The sequence below is a fragment of the Mycteria americana genome, chromosome Z (genome assembly GCF_035582795.1).
Source record: "Mycteria americana isolate JAX WOST 10 ecotype Jacksonville Zoo and Gardens chromosome Z, USCA_MyAme_1.0, whole genome shotgun sequence".
Taxonomy (NCBI): domain Eukaryota; kingdom Metazoa; phylum Chordata; class Aves; order Ciconiiformes; family Ciconiidae; genus Mycteria; species Mycteria americana.
This window is the reverse complement of record NC_134396.1, coordinates 52,582,778-52,600,170: the sequence shown is the minus strand read 5'-3', so window position 1 is coordinate 52,600,170 and position 17,393 is coordinate 52,582,778. Positions and strand designations below refer to the sequence as shown.

At 37.1% G+C, this 17,393-nt stretch overlaps 1 protein-coding gene across 5 annotated transcripts in view; it reads right to left on the bottom strand.

The window, feature by feature from the left end:
- The window catches only part of PAM (peptidylglycine alpha-amidating monooxygenase), a 143,672-nt gene that overhangs the window by 75,314 nt on the left and 50,965 nt on the right, over nucleotides 1–17,393 (bottom strand). For all 5 annotated transcript variants that reach the window (XM_075488692.1, XM_075488691.1, XM_075488688.1 and 2 more), the window contains exons 2-3: nucleotides 9,662–10,178; nucleotides 8,379–8,499 (exon numbers count right to left, since the gene is read on the bottom strand). In XM_075488692.1, the coding sequence (XP_075344807.1) occupies nucleotides 8,379–8,499; nucleotides 9,662–9,753 (213 nt within the window). In that variant the 5' untranslated portion in view covers nucleotides 9,754–10,178. The remainder of the gene's footprint in view (nucleotides 1–8,378; nucleotides 8,500–9,661; nucleotides 10,179–17,393) is intronic.

The window sequence follows — 17,393 nt, the reverse complement described above, 5'->3', positions numbered from 1 at the left end:
TATATACTTATAAGCCTCAGAAATGAATTGATTTGCAGTGGTTAACAAACACTGCCCCCTCCCCGCCCACTAAAAATTTGAAGGGGTAACAATACCCTCTCAATGTCCAAATAAACAGCACGAATCAATGAGTGTGGTACATAAAGTGAAAAGAACTACCGAGCTTCTGATTCATTGTGTTCTTGTGCTTCTGATTCATTGTGTTCTACTTTCTCAGTATTTATAAACTTGCTATAATCTAAGAATCAACGGCACTTGAGAGGAGGGGGAGGTGCTGATCTTTCTCTGGTGACCAGCGATAGGACATTGAGGAAATGGTATGAAGCTGCATCTGGGGAAGTTCAGATTGGGCATTCGGAAAAGGTTCTTCACTGAGAGTGTGGTCAGTCACTGGAACAGGCTCCCCAGGGAAGTGGTCACAGCACCAAGCCTATCCAAGTTCAAGAAGCATCTGCACGACACTCTTAGTCATATGGTTTAGTTTTAGCTAGTCCTGCAAGGAGCAGGGAGTTGGACTCGATGATCCTTATGGGTTCCTTCCAACTCAAGATATTCTATGATTCTGTGACTTCATAGCTAAATAGATTTCTGCCTATAGCAGTATTTCACCCAAGATTTATATAACTGGACCACAAAGTGTAAAAATGCTGTACCATCGTAGCAGCGTGGATTTATTTTTGATTCATGCACCTAATTCTATTATGATCAATGAAAATATTCTTCCCTGGGCATTCTAACAAACATCACATGTCCTTTAAAACAAAGAAAAAGAACAGAATCAATTAGAAAAGAAACAATTGGATACGTGATTTTCTTGCTTAAGCATTGTAAAGGACTAACATTTTCCTGGAGCAATTGGATGAACAATCTGCACAAGATACAGTGGGCAGAAAACTTATCAAGAATGCCCTTTTCATGATGCTACAGTTGCCTTTGTTGCCCAAAAGTCTTTTGGTTTGAATTTAAAACGCTCAGCATGTGAGCCTTGGAAGTATTCCTGGATTAAAATATGAACCAATTAAAACGCAAACACAGAGCAATAGCCACAAACAAAATCCAGGTTTTCATCTACAAGCACCTTGGATAACTATGAAAGAACTTGCAATACAACATATATAAAAATATAAAGTCCTTGAGAACAGTAAAACCTAAATATGGCAATCCTATTGAAAGGAAGGCTCTTACTTTGTACATCAAAAAAACAGTCAGTAAATCATTGGAACAGCACAAAATTACATTTTTAATGCACACGAACTACCCAAACAAAAAATGAAGTCTGTCTCATCTTTGTCAGCTAGATGAAGGGCAGGTCCTACAAAAGCACCATCCAGAAAAAACACCAGCTGCTTTACTGAGATATTTGGGCAAAGAATATGTAGGATATCTAGATTCCTATTGTAAGAAATAAATTCATTGCCATGGTTTATTTACATGTAACAGAGATTAGGCTATGAGGTCAGCAATATAGCTACTGGGCTGACAGCTACACTATGAACCATTTTAAACCTTTTTTTTTTTTTTAATTTTAAGGCTGTTTAAGAAAGGAAAGATGTCAGCTACTGGAATTTCACTACACTCATGAACTCAAAATCTGACAGGACTTTCACCTTCAAAAGGACTGCACTAAACAGATCAAGATAAAATTCCTGCTATGAAAAACTTCAAACCTAATTTAAAAGAAGACACTGCAAATAGGTGTAAACAATTAAATGCAACTGAGAAGGAAGGACAGGTACAATGGTGATAACAATATGTGATTACACAAAGCAGTGATGTGTACAGATAAGAAACCATTTTTGGTGGTTTTGCTAGAAGATGGAAGGATGAACCAAGATCAGCTGATACAACTGATGTGAATGCCTTTGTGTACTCTAGTTATATGCATTTAACGAACATACTAAAGCTTTCTAGAAATTGATAAGGAAATATTCTACCTTTTCTATTTAACCTGGGTTCAGAAGTAAATTTTTTTAAAAAACCCCTTCATTTAGAACCTTATACCGAAGCTTTGAAAGTCAATGGCAGAAATGCTTCACATTGTAGTAGAAATAAACTGTAGATTCTTTGTCTTTAAACATAAATTGAATTTAGAAACAGTGTGGACTACAAATAAGGACATGTATTTTTTGAAAGTATCATTTACCCAATTAAGAATTAAATTAGTTAAGAAAAGAGTATTAGGACTTATCATAGATGCAATGACTAAGATTTTTTATCTTGTGTCATAACATCTACAAAGATTACTAGAAGTCTAGATGTACTAATATTTTCAGCTCTTTCCTTTTTGAATTGAAGACTGTTAACTGGAAATTATAGATGTATTAAAATGTTGCAGAACTGAGTCGTGCCTCTCTGACTCAGTGTTATAATACATCTACAAGTAGCAACTGTCCCAGTTAAACATCTTTCTTCCATGTTCTTTGTCATCTGTCTTCAATACCAATATATTCTACACTGTATAGTTGAGACATGCTCTTAGGTAATCTGATGTGCCTTTAGGATTTTAATACTAAAATAGACCAAAGGTTTTTTAAGAGAAAAAAAACGAAAATAAATATAATGAGACCCACTGCCTTGGAGAAGGGGGGGGGGGAGAAGAAAGGGAATATTCGAAGTTTTTTACTTCCCATCTGTTTGTTATTGTTTGTATTGCCTTACATTAGTCATCTTCAGATTGTCCTCCAAAGTAATCTGAAGCGACTCCATTTCATTAATGAGAGACCCTGGCCAGCAGTTACTTTACCATGACAAGCCTATAGGTGATCAGTACAGGCAAAGCATTGAATTGTTAAAATTCCATACTACTCACGGTGTAGTTTCGTATCCCTTACCCCTTCCTACTGTTCCATCCTACTACCCCACATTGTTGTTAAAAAATTTATCTCCTCTTCTTCCTTATCAAAATGTATTTTTCAAAAGCAGAGAAATCAGGAAACAAACCCACAAAATTACTCTAAATACCACCCTTTTCAAAATGTTTCCAATAACTTCTTAAAAGGAAAGAAGCATATTTGAAAAAAAGATATTCCAAGACTATCTATGGGTTAAAATTAATTTGACAAATTCATGACACAAAGAACTATCACTATCTATTAAATATGATAGTCTGCACTAAAACTCCAAGCCAGCAACCTCTTATTATTACTGTAAACTGGGAGGGTATGTTCTAGTTTTTGCATTACTGCTCTCCTATCCCACATCTTATGGTCTTTCCATAAATAACTGTTATTAGGTATAGTCAGAGAAAAGATCGCTTGGCCAAACAGATAATGCAGTCAATCAATGTGGTCATTCTTAAGTCTTTACCATTACTGACGTTAAAACTTGACCTGGCATAGTCACAAGGGTTTTCAAGTTTATTTCTGACGTACAAGCCAGGTTGTATTTAGCCAATAAGATAAAATGAGCAAATTAAAAACCAGCTATTGGACTCAACAAAACAGATTCTGGTCACTTTATCTCCAATTGTCAATGTTCCAAACTTCAAACACAAGGAGAGCAAGAACATCCTAACACTAAAGTATTACAAAAGGTACACTGCAGAATCCACAGTAGTTCTGTTCTGTTTTCTCTACCTCACCATAGGTAGGTCTGTGAGCATGAGGGTGCACATTTGATCCATCTTCAGAAGAAAATTATTACGTAGACTTCAATTTGAGTAAGAAACAAGGGGGGGGGGAGGGAAGTGAGATTGCTCCACTATGCACAACCCCATCAGTTCAGATGTTTCCAAAAAAAGTGAAAAGATGAGAAGAATAGAACTTTCAAAGTGCAACAGGCTGCCTTTTGAAAGCAGACTGGGGAGGGGTGGAGAAAGAAGCTCCACACTTTTCCCTCCCATTTCCTGCCTCCCTCCCCAACCCCCCCTTTTCTTTAAAGGAAGAATCTTTGTTATTAATAAGGACCATTACTGACTAATACTTGCATCACTTCTCATAAATATCTGGTATTGATATTCACTGTGTCAAGGTCCAGATCAAATTCTACTTTTTACAGAATTTCACCCTAAGTAATAACCAAGTCATTCACACAACTTTCTTCAGAGTCAGAGCAAGTCTTGGGGGATCTTAGGTCAACATCTCAACTTAGCTGTCATAGCAATAGTAAAGAAAGAGATGCCAGTAATTTATGGGTATTCGAATGATCAAATTTCCTTCTCGTTTTATGTATTTTTACCTGGTATGGTATACCTAAGCAAACTGGAGATGAGAACAAAAATTTTAACCAAAGACTTCAAAGTGAGAAACTAAAGTTACAAAATTGAATATGTAGGTATTATGAGTTACTGCTGACTTACTGGTAGAAGCTCAAAATAAGTAGTTTAAAAAAAAAAAAAAAAAAAACAAAAACAAGAAAAATAACCCAAAACCACCTTGCAAAATGCATTAGACAAGAACCCGTCCACACACAATCTTTCCAAACTAACAATATCCCACCAAATAGCATCTTTAACACCTTTTTTTGTGTCTTTAGCAACATTTATTAAGTTTCAAGTGTACATTTAAGAACTCAGCCAATGCCGTACCAAAATTAATTTACCAATAAAAAGTTTGTTCAGCCTCATAGTAGTAATTAATTAAAAAAACCAAACAAATTATTATTTATGAACAAAATTACTTGATATAAAGTTTTAATTGCACTATAATTTTTTATCATTCTTTCTTGTTTGATTTGTAGCAAACGCAGATAGTCACAGCAGCAAAACCGTGTTACTGGCAGAGTAAACGTTTACCCTGCATTCTTAATATTTTCACAAAATAGCCTTCAATTTCCTTAACAGTATTGGGTTTTGTATCTAAAATTTAGAGTTTTCAAAATGAGCTGCTCCCATCCCTTCTTGGAAGATAAAACATACTGCTTCCTGTTTAAATAATAAGTCCTAACATACTATTAATTTACTGTGCAGAGGGATAATTTTCTTCTAATTATCTTAAGTATGAAGAATTATTATAAAATTTTTCCCTCAGAACTGAGAAAGCCCTTCAGTCTTCCTCTCCACAGCTCTTAGATGTCCTCCACCCTTCAGCAGCACACCAAAATTACTCTCCACATGACACATTAGTTGCATTTTTCCCTACTGTGCAATTGGAATAATTATTAAGAAAACACAGAATACTTAAGTACTACAGATATTGTTTCCCCCACTTATTAGAGGTGGTACTGTTCAAAAGCACCAATGAACATAAACCACATTTATTAACTGAGCTGGAAAACCATTCTACCTCATTAATTTCCAGATTTGTATTGCTTGAATATACGCTTCAGTGCCTCTGTTCATAACGAGTGCTCGGAACAGTTTCACATGAATGTTCATGTTTGGCACTTCTGCCAAAAGAACACCCAACTCAGGGGCAGATCTGCACAGTTAGTGCAGTCTTAAGGTGCATAAGGGGTTGGTTCTCATTGATTCACTCACAGGGCAGCTGCAGCTACAGAATGTAAGGCAACCCCCCCCACCCCTCCAAAGTCACTACAAGTCTAGTAACTCATTGGAAAAAAATGCAAGGTTTTTGGCAACCTTTCCCACAGCCTTGACAATGCAAGATACACATGAACTGAATTTTACGCAACTCACCTACCAATACAAGGACAGACGTTAAACTTGGCTCCAGCCATTTGCAAATCATTCCACCAAGAATTATACCACCTTCACCACTATAAGGTGTTAGCTATGCAGATGATACAAAATCATTTGGGCCTTCTTTTCCCCCCTCCTCCTGTCTGGAAATGTGTATGTATTTCCTCTGTGAACCAGGTACGTATTTCACAGAGTTTAAGTTGTATGCTAGCTGTATGCCCCTACATTAAGAGAATTCAATGATTCCTACAGTAATCATTCCAAAACAACATGAATGCTCATAATTCTAGGTACAACCTTACTGGTAGCACCAAAAATTCATCTCAATTTCAGGGAATACATGCAGATGGTTAGACTTGTTGGAATCCAAAGAGATTAAGTTTTAGTATCTGTTTTCAACAAGAATTATCTGGGAAGCTGGAGTATTAAGGACTTTGGAAAATAAAATTAAATACGATTGCCTACAGTGATGCTGTGGAAGAACTCAACTCAGTAGCAGTACTATTTCAGAAGTTCCCTTTCTTTTTTGACCTTGGAGATATTTTTGACTAAACAACCAATAACTCCAGCCATTCCAGAAGAATTCTTAGGTTACATGAATCTTCTGAATGTATGTCTACCACAGGTCATGCTGGTCATACATTGTAAACAAAGAACTGATTAGTTCCATTAGACATCTTTCTGTTAGCTAGCTGTGACTCAAGAAATCTGACTGTCATGTGTGCATAGCACCAAGAGGGAAAGAGGCCAGAAGAATTCAGTTTGTGAAGTCTCTTGAAAGTACTAATCTTTGGCCAAGCAGTGAATTCAGAATTCATAACAATCCAGTTGAAACAAGATTTTCTTTTCACAAAAAATGCATGACAAAGAAGAGATAGCACAGAACATACTGGTGTTGCCCTAAAGATACTCTTCTGTTCTCTAGAATTTAGCTCATTCACATCTTCTCCACTAATTTCTGCTCCTCCTCCTTGTTTTTTTATTTTCCTGCCTTTCCCACATAAATTGGTATGCTTGAGAACTCAGGAACTGCAATTAGTCATAATCAAAATAGTGATATACCTCCAGAAAGCCCTTAATAAAGCATTTTAGAAATTGCACTTGTCCTCTTGCTCTTTGGTTTATTTTGGCATCTTTCATGTATAGAGATAAACCTGCAGATAGACCCTGGAAGCAGAAACTTTTATAACACAGAATCATAGAATATCTCAAGTTGGAAGGGACTCAAAAGGATCATCGAGTCCAACTCCTAACTTAAGCTCTTACATAAACATCAGTATGGACAACTTGAACTCACAGGAGATCCATGGTCACTAAACACATATCGGCCCATGATTAGGGCCAAGAGGTACATGAAGAAGACAGCAAGCTGGTAAGAAGCTGCTACAGAAGAATTTCCTCTCTAAAGAGGATTCTTCCCTTCCATGTTCTTTCTGCCAGAAAAATTAACTAACAGCACAAGAACTACAAAGCTGTTGGTTATCTCCTCCTGTGAACTGTAATAAAACAAAGATTCTTCCCCCATCCCTCCCCCAAATCTACACTAGACCATAGCATTTCAGTTTATTGTGCACATAAAGGCTGTTGGCTATAGGTACACATGAATTAGACAAAGTATTATGTCCCAGCTATTAACTATCACAGCCTTTTGTTGGTGTTGGGTTTTGGTTTTCTTTTAATAGGAATCTGAAGTGACTGACCCCTTCATATGTGTTTCCCAGCTCTTCAACTAATGGCTCCTCAGGTAAAATAAATGCAACATTATTACATATGTGCACCTGGATGAACTGAGAGTAGTTTTCACTCCTTCTGAAAGAGAAGTTTAATATTTTGCTGCAGACAAATAATATCAAATAGAAACTATATTTCTGTTTTGCACTCGCTGGAATGACACCACTTGCTCTAAATTACATGTTCCAGAGGGGTACTCCCTGAAAACTGAAAACCTCATTTTCCCTTCAGTATTTTTTGAAAGTGCTGTCTGCAACAATGAGTCATCATCTACTGCAGCACAACATCCTGCTCTTTCCAAGCATATGCAGCCCTTAAAAAGAGACAAGCATCTTTTAATGACATACATAATTCCCTGTATTACCTCACCGCAAAAAAAAAAACCCCAAAAAACATCAAATATGAATCATTGTTTATCTTGCTTAATGAAACTACATGTGAAAATGAGAGCAGAAGCTCAGACTTTTATGTGAATCTTAAAAATGCTACTGTTAAAAATCTTAATCGCTGTCTTAATTTTTACTCACTTGGCTCAGTAGAAGATAAGCAGCTTCAAACCTGAAAGAGTATGCATTATAACTTGTTTATAGTAGCTTCCCTGGAGTATTTTAACAGTTTAAAATACTAGGTCAAAAGTATTACCCTTATAAAATGGGTTTTTTTGCTGTTTTCTCTCAGCTTGCTGAAGTTGCAGCAATGTTCAATTTAATGCAACTAAATTCACTGAGGCATCATCTCAGATTTGGTGTAAACTGCAACTCTAAATAAATGTATGTCTTACTAGCGCAGCTGGAAATATCTCACTTTAATAAAACTCATATTCCTTGTTTTAATGAACTTCAGCAATCCAGATTATGAAACCAACATTTTACAAATAAAATTAATCAGATGAAAAGATTTTTCTCTCATTTGAGATTACTTTTCTGATTCCTACTTTTCTCTGGATGTACATATAGCTATAAAAGTTTTTTTAATTCATTTTATGTGAGTAAATTGTAGGCAAGGCTTTATTTTCATAGCTTATAAAAAGAGAGCAAGTGGCAAAAAAGAAAAACTGCATTTCTCTCACCTGCTTAGGTGTCACCCCAGGCATGCGAATGTCTAATGCAAAATCTGACAGACCAATTGAAATCACTGGCCGGTCGCTTCCAAGGCATTCACCGGAAAGAGACCTGGTAGTATCTTTATACCTTAAAGACAAGGAGGAAAGATTTTTTAAAATACTGATTTTTGTTATGTCTTTCTAACAAGAAGGGTCTTGAGAACTAGTAAAGAAGTTTGGCAATGCCGAGTAGCTTCCAGGAGTGATCTGGAAATTTCACTCCTTCATGAGCTGAGGAAAACTATCTTGCTTATCAAGCACTTACTGAAGTAGTTCCTCTGAGCAATCAGACAGACTAGTTTAGAAAACACTAGCTGAAAATGTAACCTGTCATCTCATCTAAATAATTGTCTGAGGTACATGGATGTACAGATAGAGAATTCATTCACCAGAAAATGTCAAGTACTGTTAATCATTCATGACAGTTTGTTGGGGGTTTTTTTAAGACTATATACCTGATGTATAATTCAATACAGATTAAATATTTAAATAATGTGTAAAGGGGAAATTTTTAATTCTAACACCACAACATTTATAGCAACTCCTATTATAAGTCGTGAAGTAAAACAGTAAGTTTTACAACTTCATGTGAATATCAACCTCTATATCAAATGCAATGTATAAACAAATTATAAAAAAAAAAAAAGTAGATCACTGTAAGGAACTAAATGGTAAGACATCTGAAACATGATGCAACATTTTGAATATGTATATTCATGTATATATATAAATATAAAAGTGACATGGTACTATAGTGCCCAATATGCCTCACAAACAGTATGACACTTTTTGGAGAGCTAAGAGGCTACTTCTCTTGTCCACACTACATTTAAGTTTACCTATGCAATTTTGCATTGAAAACTCTCCAAATTTCCCAGGATTGCCCAGTTTTAAGCTAGCTGATACTTTCTCATGAATAGCTCATTTTACACTGCAAGCTAACTCGAACAGCTGAAATATATTTACTCCCTGTGTAATACACCTTTGGGATTATCTAAAAAATTCTATTAATTGTTGTTTTATCATCCTAAACTCACATTTTATAGAGCAACATATGGATAAAACAAGAGTTTCTGTCTTCAATATGACAAGAGTGCCATTTCAAAATTGCAGAAAGAAAATTCAGAGCAAGTGAGCAAAACCGAACAAATACCATATACGTTTTTATCTAGGACATGCTTCTTCATACTTCCATAATATTGGAACTGACTGCATGCATTCAACACATAAGGTCTTCCTGCATAACCCACCTCTTGAAGACAGAAAGTGGGCTTCTGAAACCCAAACAGATGTTTTGAAAAACAAGAAACAGTATTAGCAGGTTGCTAACAAGGCCAGCCATATCCACCCTGCTGTTCCTGGCCCGATTAAGGGAGCAGAAAAAGGGCAGTGCAGTTCTATTGGCTGTGATCCTGACAATTAGGCAGCAGCAGCAGCAGCATCAATTCACTACTTCATTATTATGTGCTCTGCAGGCATCCTCCAGGTTCTGACAGACCATCTGCCTTGGAAGGTGATGCGTTGTAAATCAGAAAGGTGGATGATGCTGTGTTGTCTTTATTATTAGCTGTAAAAAATCTGTTGAAGAATCTTCCCTTGCAGATAGATGACACTGTACTTCTGTCCACTTAACGAGCTGAAAAGAAGTAGCACTCCTGCCGCTGTCTCCCCAGGTTGTGCAGTTAAATCTGAATGTTACTTATCAATTCACAGTGCCGGAGACTCCAAATGGTATCGCAGAAACCAGCATCAGTCATCCTTCAGAACCTGTAAAAATACAAGCAGATGAAGGATGACTCACACATTACAGAATTACTTCTCAGCAAATCCCTGTTGAGGCATTTTAATACATTAGTAAGTTCTTTCACAAGCTTTAGCCCAACCCAGCGAAGACTGCACCAAGTCTGTTGATTTCTCCTTTTCCTCCCCTCCCATCCATACAGGGTCAGAAACTGACACGTTTCATATTGATACACAAAATGCACTCTTGAACACATTTTACATGATAGGAAGAAGTATAAAAAAACCCTCAATATGCAAAAGGCAAAGCATGGAGTATTTCACACATACAAACACTAGTATAATGTGTCCTACAAGAAGCAAAAAAAAAAAAAGCCAAACACTGACATGGCAAGAATTAAGTTTTGTAAATTTTATCAACTATCACTGTTTCTGCACGTGTTGCAGGCTGGGAGGATATTTTACTTTTAACACAACCTGCAATACACCATTATGTCATTAAGGTACCTGTTTCTTATGTACTTCAGTTCCTTTTAATATCCATTTCAGAAAGTTGATACTTAAAAATTATTTTCAGAAATACTGCAACAAGAACTATTGAGATCAGACTGCTTTACATTAGTTGAATACATTTCTATCCTTCCATATATTGAGGTTATTTCAGCGTAAACCATTACTCTCCTTATTGCTTTAACTGTTCTTACTTCCCCATTTTAGTTGATGTGACATTTTAATTTCAAAATTTTAAATTTTTTTTATAAGTATGATAGAAAATCACACTGTGTGTTACTGAAGACATATACTAGTATTTTTATTGAGCATTCCAATTCTGGCAGAAGAAAAATTCCAAGTCATAAATAAAATAAAAATCTTTAAAATGTACCATGTAGTAATTCTTTTAAGATAAATATTAATAGGAAAAACACCCAAAATCAAGTATCTCCCAGCCCTTGGAAGACATAGTCAAAATACTTCTATAAGGATGAAATAGAAAAGAAGGATTCTGAAACAAAACACTTTAAACACAAATGAAAAACAAAATGAAATGTGTTTTATGAAAAATCACTTCCAGCTCAGGGCACATGTACCGAAAAGGCTTCTTATGAAACAGAAGCGTTTATGTATAGACTAGGAAGCCATACTGGCCACTCACCTGTTGTTTAGCAGCTACATTAGATTTGCATTGAACTATTTGTAAGATTTAAAAAACGGATTACATTAATCATCATTAAACGCGCATATTTTGTTTCCTGAAGGATGACACAAATGGTTCAGTCACAAACAACTAAAAATAGACTTCATCTTAGTTTTCATCTTGCCAGAAACATGCCAAAGCTGTCCAAAATAATTCATGCAAGCATCAACACAAGCCTATTTCTTTTTTTTAATGTATATTTTTATGTCTTCATTTCTGTGATCTAAATTGTCTTCACTAGTGAACTATGGAAAGCTGCAAAACATATAAAGGACTGTACTATGATGAAAACCAAAAATAATAATAATAAAAAAAGACAAGTGTTATATGCTTCACAAAAAATTAAGACAACTATAAAAACAGAGGGCTTCATTACTTTTACTGTTTAAGGTATAATTATGCAACAGTAACTGTTCAGCATCTTTGTAAGCCACCTGGCTGGAAGTTCTAATGCTTTTTTAATTTGTATTACCCAAGAAATTATGCGTTTATTTTCAGACCATATTGTAAATACACTTGATGAACAAGAGCTCTGAAGAACCGAAGCAGGAGAAATACACTGGATTTTAACATACACAGAATTATAATGTTCTGACTTAATTTTTTGGAATCTGAAAAGATATTTTCCAGTGACTAGAAATAAAAACAAATGCTTAACTTTTGCCAGCTTCAAGAAGACTGAGATTGGTTACACAAAGTCTGTTCCAAATATCTACCTGGTATATGAATTAAAAAAGAAAGCTACTGAGAAACCTGATCATTAATAGTCCCTCCTCATCTGAAATATGAGGGTTTCTTTACAGCAGCTTTCAGTTCTCACTGCAGAGTTAAGTATAGTAATAGCAAAAATCACCAGAACACACCTTAATATTACAGAGGAATATCTGACGATTCATGGCTTTTAGAATGCTGACAATAAGAGAGGGGGAAATAATAATAATAATAATAATAATAATAATAATAATAATAATAATAATAATAATAATAATAATCTGGAAATACGTAAAAAAGCAAAGAAATTAAATCCGTAGTGAGATCAATACATGTATGCCTAACATCTGTACATTCTACTTAAAAAATAGGCCCATTTCATCTACAAGCTCTGTTTTTAACTACAGTTTCATCAGCTGGATGGGTATAAAATGGATAAAAGTTCAATGCACCTGGTACTTAAGATCAGACCCCTGTACAATCAAATCTTACATTTGGGAGAAAAGAAGAAAAAATAGTAAAAAAAAAAAAAAACCCAACAAAAAACCCCACAGCTGAAATCTGAAGAGATTTCAACGTAATTTTAGATGTGATGCAATACACAAGAATACCAGATGACAAGGCAAAAAAGTGAGCATGAGAGATGCAATAATAACATTACACTACACAGTTACTTAGGTTCATTATGTGGACATCTTGATACCACTGTTTCACTTTCAATTTGGGCTAAGAGATCCCAAGGGAAAAGAAGTAGTGAAGTAAAAAGGATGAAATAAATGACAAAGACCAGAGTGAAAGGAGAGAACAGGAGATGAAAATTAGATTGGGCAATGTAAGCATGTTATTTTATCCCGCATGCCCCACCTGGACATATCAGAAAACAATGATATAAAACAAGGGAGTGAAGAAAACCAAAACAGCCAACAACAACTAGCACAAAGACATCTTACTGAATAAGCTGAGGGAGAAATAAAAAAAAAAAAAAAGAAAAAAGTGGCCAAGAAGCTGGAATTCAAAATACAATTCAAAATAGCATGCAAAATAAAGTGACAGTATTTCAGTGTGATGTGACAGTATTTCAGTGTGATGTTAGACAAATTAAACAGTGAGTGTTTTAAAAGAATAGCAAGTAAATGATCAACTTCCAAAAATGAACTACAGAAAAAGAAAGCTCTGTATTAACCACAAGTTCATAAAGCACATTATAATAATTCCTTGTTCTCAGTTTAGTCACTAGAACATTTTATATACAGTACCAAGTGAACAAGCAGAAACCTCACCTTCAACCACCACTACCGTCAAAGAAAAAGAAAAAGAAAAAAAGAAAAAGGAAGATGTTCGAAGCTTATGGGGATTGACATGAAAATCTATCACAGGTGGTAATTTCTCATAGTTGAATCTCTTTCTTGTTTCTTATGCATTGAAATCATGGAATTGAGCAAGGATTACTTGAGTTCTGTCTTCAGCTAGAGCAGAGTCCACATTTCTTCTTAGACAAAACTTCAAGCTTAAGCGACAATTGGGTATACAAACAATAGCCAGTTCAACAAGTGAACTGCAGCTAAGACTCCAGGTTGAAGCACTTTGCTTCTAATAACACAGGAAAATCAATATGTTGTGGGATCAGCTTAGGGATTCATTAATGCACTAAATCCAGCCACTTACGACATTTTGGTCAAAGATGCACACAAAAAGCGTTTAGCCAGAAGCTGCCAAGCTCTTGAGCCTCTATATCAATAAAAACATCTCACAAAACAGTTAAATATCTAGGGGTTGGGAGAGCAATTATCAGAAACACAGATGTATAATGCTGATGACACCAAACTGGGAGGAGTGGCTGATAGGCCAGAGGATCATGTGTCCATCCAGAGGGACCTCAACAGGCTGGAGAAATGGGCTGACAGGAACCTCATGAAGTTCAACAAGGGGAAGGAAGTGCAAAGTCCTGCACCTTGGAAGGAACAACCCCAGCCACCAGTACATGCTGGGGGCCACCCAGCTGGAAAGCAGCTTGGCAGAAAAGGCCCTGGGGGGTCCTTGTGAACACCAAGCTGAACATGAGCCAACCATGTGCCCTTGTGGCAAAGAAGGCTAATGGTACCCTCGGCTGCATTAGCCCAAGTATTGCCAGCAGGTCAGGGGAAGTGATCCTTCCCCTCTACTCAGCACTGGTGAGGCCACACCTGGGGTACTGTGTCCACTGCTGGGCTTCCCAGTACAAGAGAGACATGGGCATACTGGAGAGAGTCCAAGGAAGGGCCATAAAGATGATGAAGGGACTGGAGCATCTCTCCTCTGAGGAAAGGTTGAGAGAGCTGGGACTGTTCAGCCTGGAGAAGAGAAGGCTCAGGGGGATCTCATCAATGTATACCTGAAGGGAGGGTATAAAGAGGATGAAGCCAGGTGACAGCTTAATAACTTTATCAATGATCTGGATGAGGGGATCAAGTGCACCCTCACTAAGTTTGCGGATGACGCCAAGTTGTGCGGGAGTGTTGATCTGCTTGAGGGGAGAAAAGGTCTACAGAGGGATCTGGACAGGCTGGATTGATGGGCCGAGGCCAGTTGTATAAGGTTCAACAAGGTTAAGTACCAGGTCCTGCCACTTGGGTCACAACAACCCCATGCAACGCTACAGGCTTGGGGAAGAGTGGCTGGAAAGCTGCCTGGCAGAGAAGGACCTGGGGGTATTGGTCAACAGCTGCCTGAATATGAGCCAGCAGTGTGCTCAGGTGGCCAAGAAGGCCAATGGCATCCTGGCTTGGATGGAAATAGTGTGGCCAGCAGTACTAGGGAAGTGATTGCTCGCCTGTACTCGGCACTGGTGAGGCCACACCTTGAATACTGTGTTCGGTTTTGGGCCCCTCACTACAAGAGAGACATTGAGGTGCTGGAGCGTGTCCAGAGAAGAGCAACGAAGCTGGTGAAGGGTCTGGAGAACAAGTCTTATGAGGAGCACCTGAGGGAACTGGGATGGTTTAACCTGGAGAAAAGGAGGCTGAGGGGAGACCTTATTGCTCTCTACAACTACCTGAAAGGAGGCTGTAGAGAGGTGGGAGTCGGTCTCTTTTCCCAAGTAGCAAGTGACAGGACAAGAGGAAATGGCCTCAAGTTGCGCCAGGGGAGGTTTAGATTGGATATTAGGAAAAGTTTCTTCACCAAAAGGCTTGTCAAGCATTGGAACAGGCTGTCCAGGGAAGTGGTTGAGTTACCATCCCTGGAGGTATTTAAAAGATGTGTACATGTGGCACTTAGGGTCATGGTTCAGTGGTGGACCTGGTAGTGTTAGGTTAACACAGTTGGACTCAATGATCTTAAGGGTCTTTTCCAACCTAAATTATTCTATGATTCTATTCCATGACAGTACTGAGTCAATGGGCGCAAACTGAAACACAGGAGGTTCCCTCTGGGCATCAGGAAACACTTTTTCAGTGTGAGGGTGACTGAGCACTCGCACAGGTTGCCCAGAGAGGTTGTGGAGTCTTCATCCTTGGAGATAAGAGCCATCTCAATACGGTCCTGGACACCCAGCCTGGGTGGCCCTGCCTGAGCAGGGGTGTTGGACCAGATGACCTCTGGAGGTCCCTTCCAACCTCAGCCATTCTGTGAGTCTGTGACAATAAATTCTTTCAACATTTAAAAACAATATATAAGGCCAGTTCAGTATGTCAATTAAAAGTAGCAAATCAATTTGAGAGAAATAGATGGCAGGTGATGTGGATAAGGGGTTACAACCATGCAAGTTCTAGCATTCTCCATGAGATGGAGAAGATAAAAAGCACCAAGGATAAATAATACCAAAGATTTGCCCTTCAGATTGTGGTGGCAGATTATGAAAAATTTCTTTTTCTTGAGGTCTCTTGGTTAACTTTACAACTCCACTGCCTATACAGGACAATAAATGGTTAAGAAAATGCCAGGAAAGCCAAGAAAATTATCCACAGGTAAACTGCTTTTACAGCTTAATATTCTTCAGACATCAGTGAAACCATGACTACAAAAAACACAGGGCCTACATAACTTTTAATGCAGTGTATGGTGAACTAAATATATTTGCCCTATATTTAGACTTTTTTTTTTTTAAATAAGTATCAAAAAAGTCCTGACTTCTGTGTCATGTTTTTACCAAACTTTTTGGATTAAATAATACATTTATCACCTTAGAAAATTCTTCCTCAAGGCTTTGTTACATTGTTTGTGGAGAACTGTTTACTTTCCTTGAAGCAATTTTTTTACATAGTTTTACAGGAAAACATGTAGAACATGGTTATAAATCATCCAAAAACTAAGGAGGCTTTTTTAGAGTAAAAGAAGCTGCTTTGACCTAGACTTCATCGGACTGTTCCTCCAAAAAGAGTTAAAGGTAAATTTTCACCATATACCAAACCCATCGTAACTGTAGGCTGCCTTGTATTTCCCTCCTGTTCTTGCTCTGCATTGGTTCAGGAAGCTGATGCCCTCCCCTCCGCCCACCCCAGTGGTGTGTTAATTTTCTGTTATATCAACTGGTCAATGCGCCAGCAGGCAGCTGCTGTACTTCTATCACAAAAGAAATGGTGTGAGCATGCAGCTGGGGTTGGAAAGGAACCCCCTATTTTGGCACCAATCCACACTGGATTTGGTGTAACATTAAAGATACCTTTTCAAAATGAGAATTGTAAGTTGCCAAGTATAGTTTGCCTCTTGGTTTAATCTAGATTTTACAAATTCCTCTCTTCTCCTACCAAAACATTTTTCAGATATGGACACCAAAGGAAAAAGAGAGAAATATGATTGCTCTTGTTTTTACCTTTTCTAAAACTTGATCTGCTGAGCGTAAGTACAGTGCATATTTTTAAAATAAGTATTTCATGATCATAAGAAACCTGTTGATCACGCCATCAGAGGAAGCACAGTATTTACATGGTGAATAAAGAACTGTGACTTGAATTTCCTTGTATGTATTACAGCAGTTAAATTGGATGCTTTCTAAATGGATTTACTCTTTCCCAAGATATTGAAATTGGACATGTATTTCTTTCCTATTTGACTAGGAGTATTAAATGAAAATTCGTATTAAGCAGTCCTTAAAAGGATGGTTTATAAGGGCAACATAATTTATTAAAAAAGCTGAATACCTGAATATCTAAACTTACTTTAAGGGATTTTGCTGACCTGTTAACTAATTATGTTCTCTTTGTTAAATGAAGCATTTTCTATGGGTTTCCTACTGGGAAAGTAAGTTCTACTTACCATGTGAAGACAGGTATCTGTACTGGGAAAAACAATAAAGCAAAATCCTTGGAATGCTCTGTCAATTCAGCAGGTATGGAGAGTTTTATCTATTAGACAGCTTT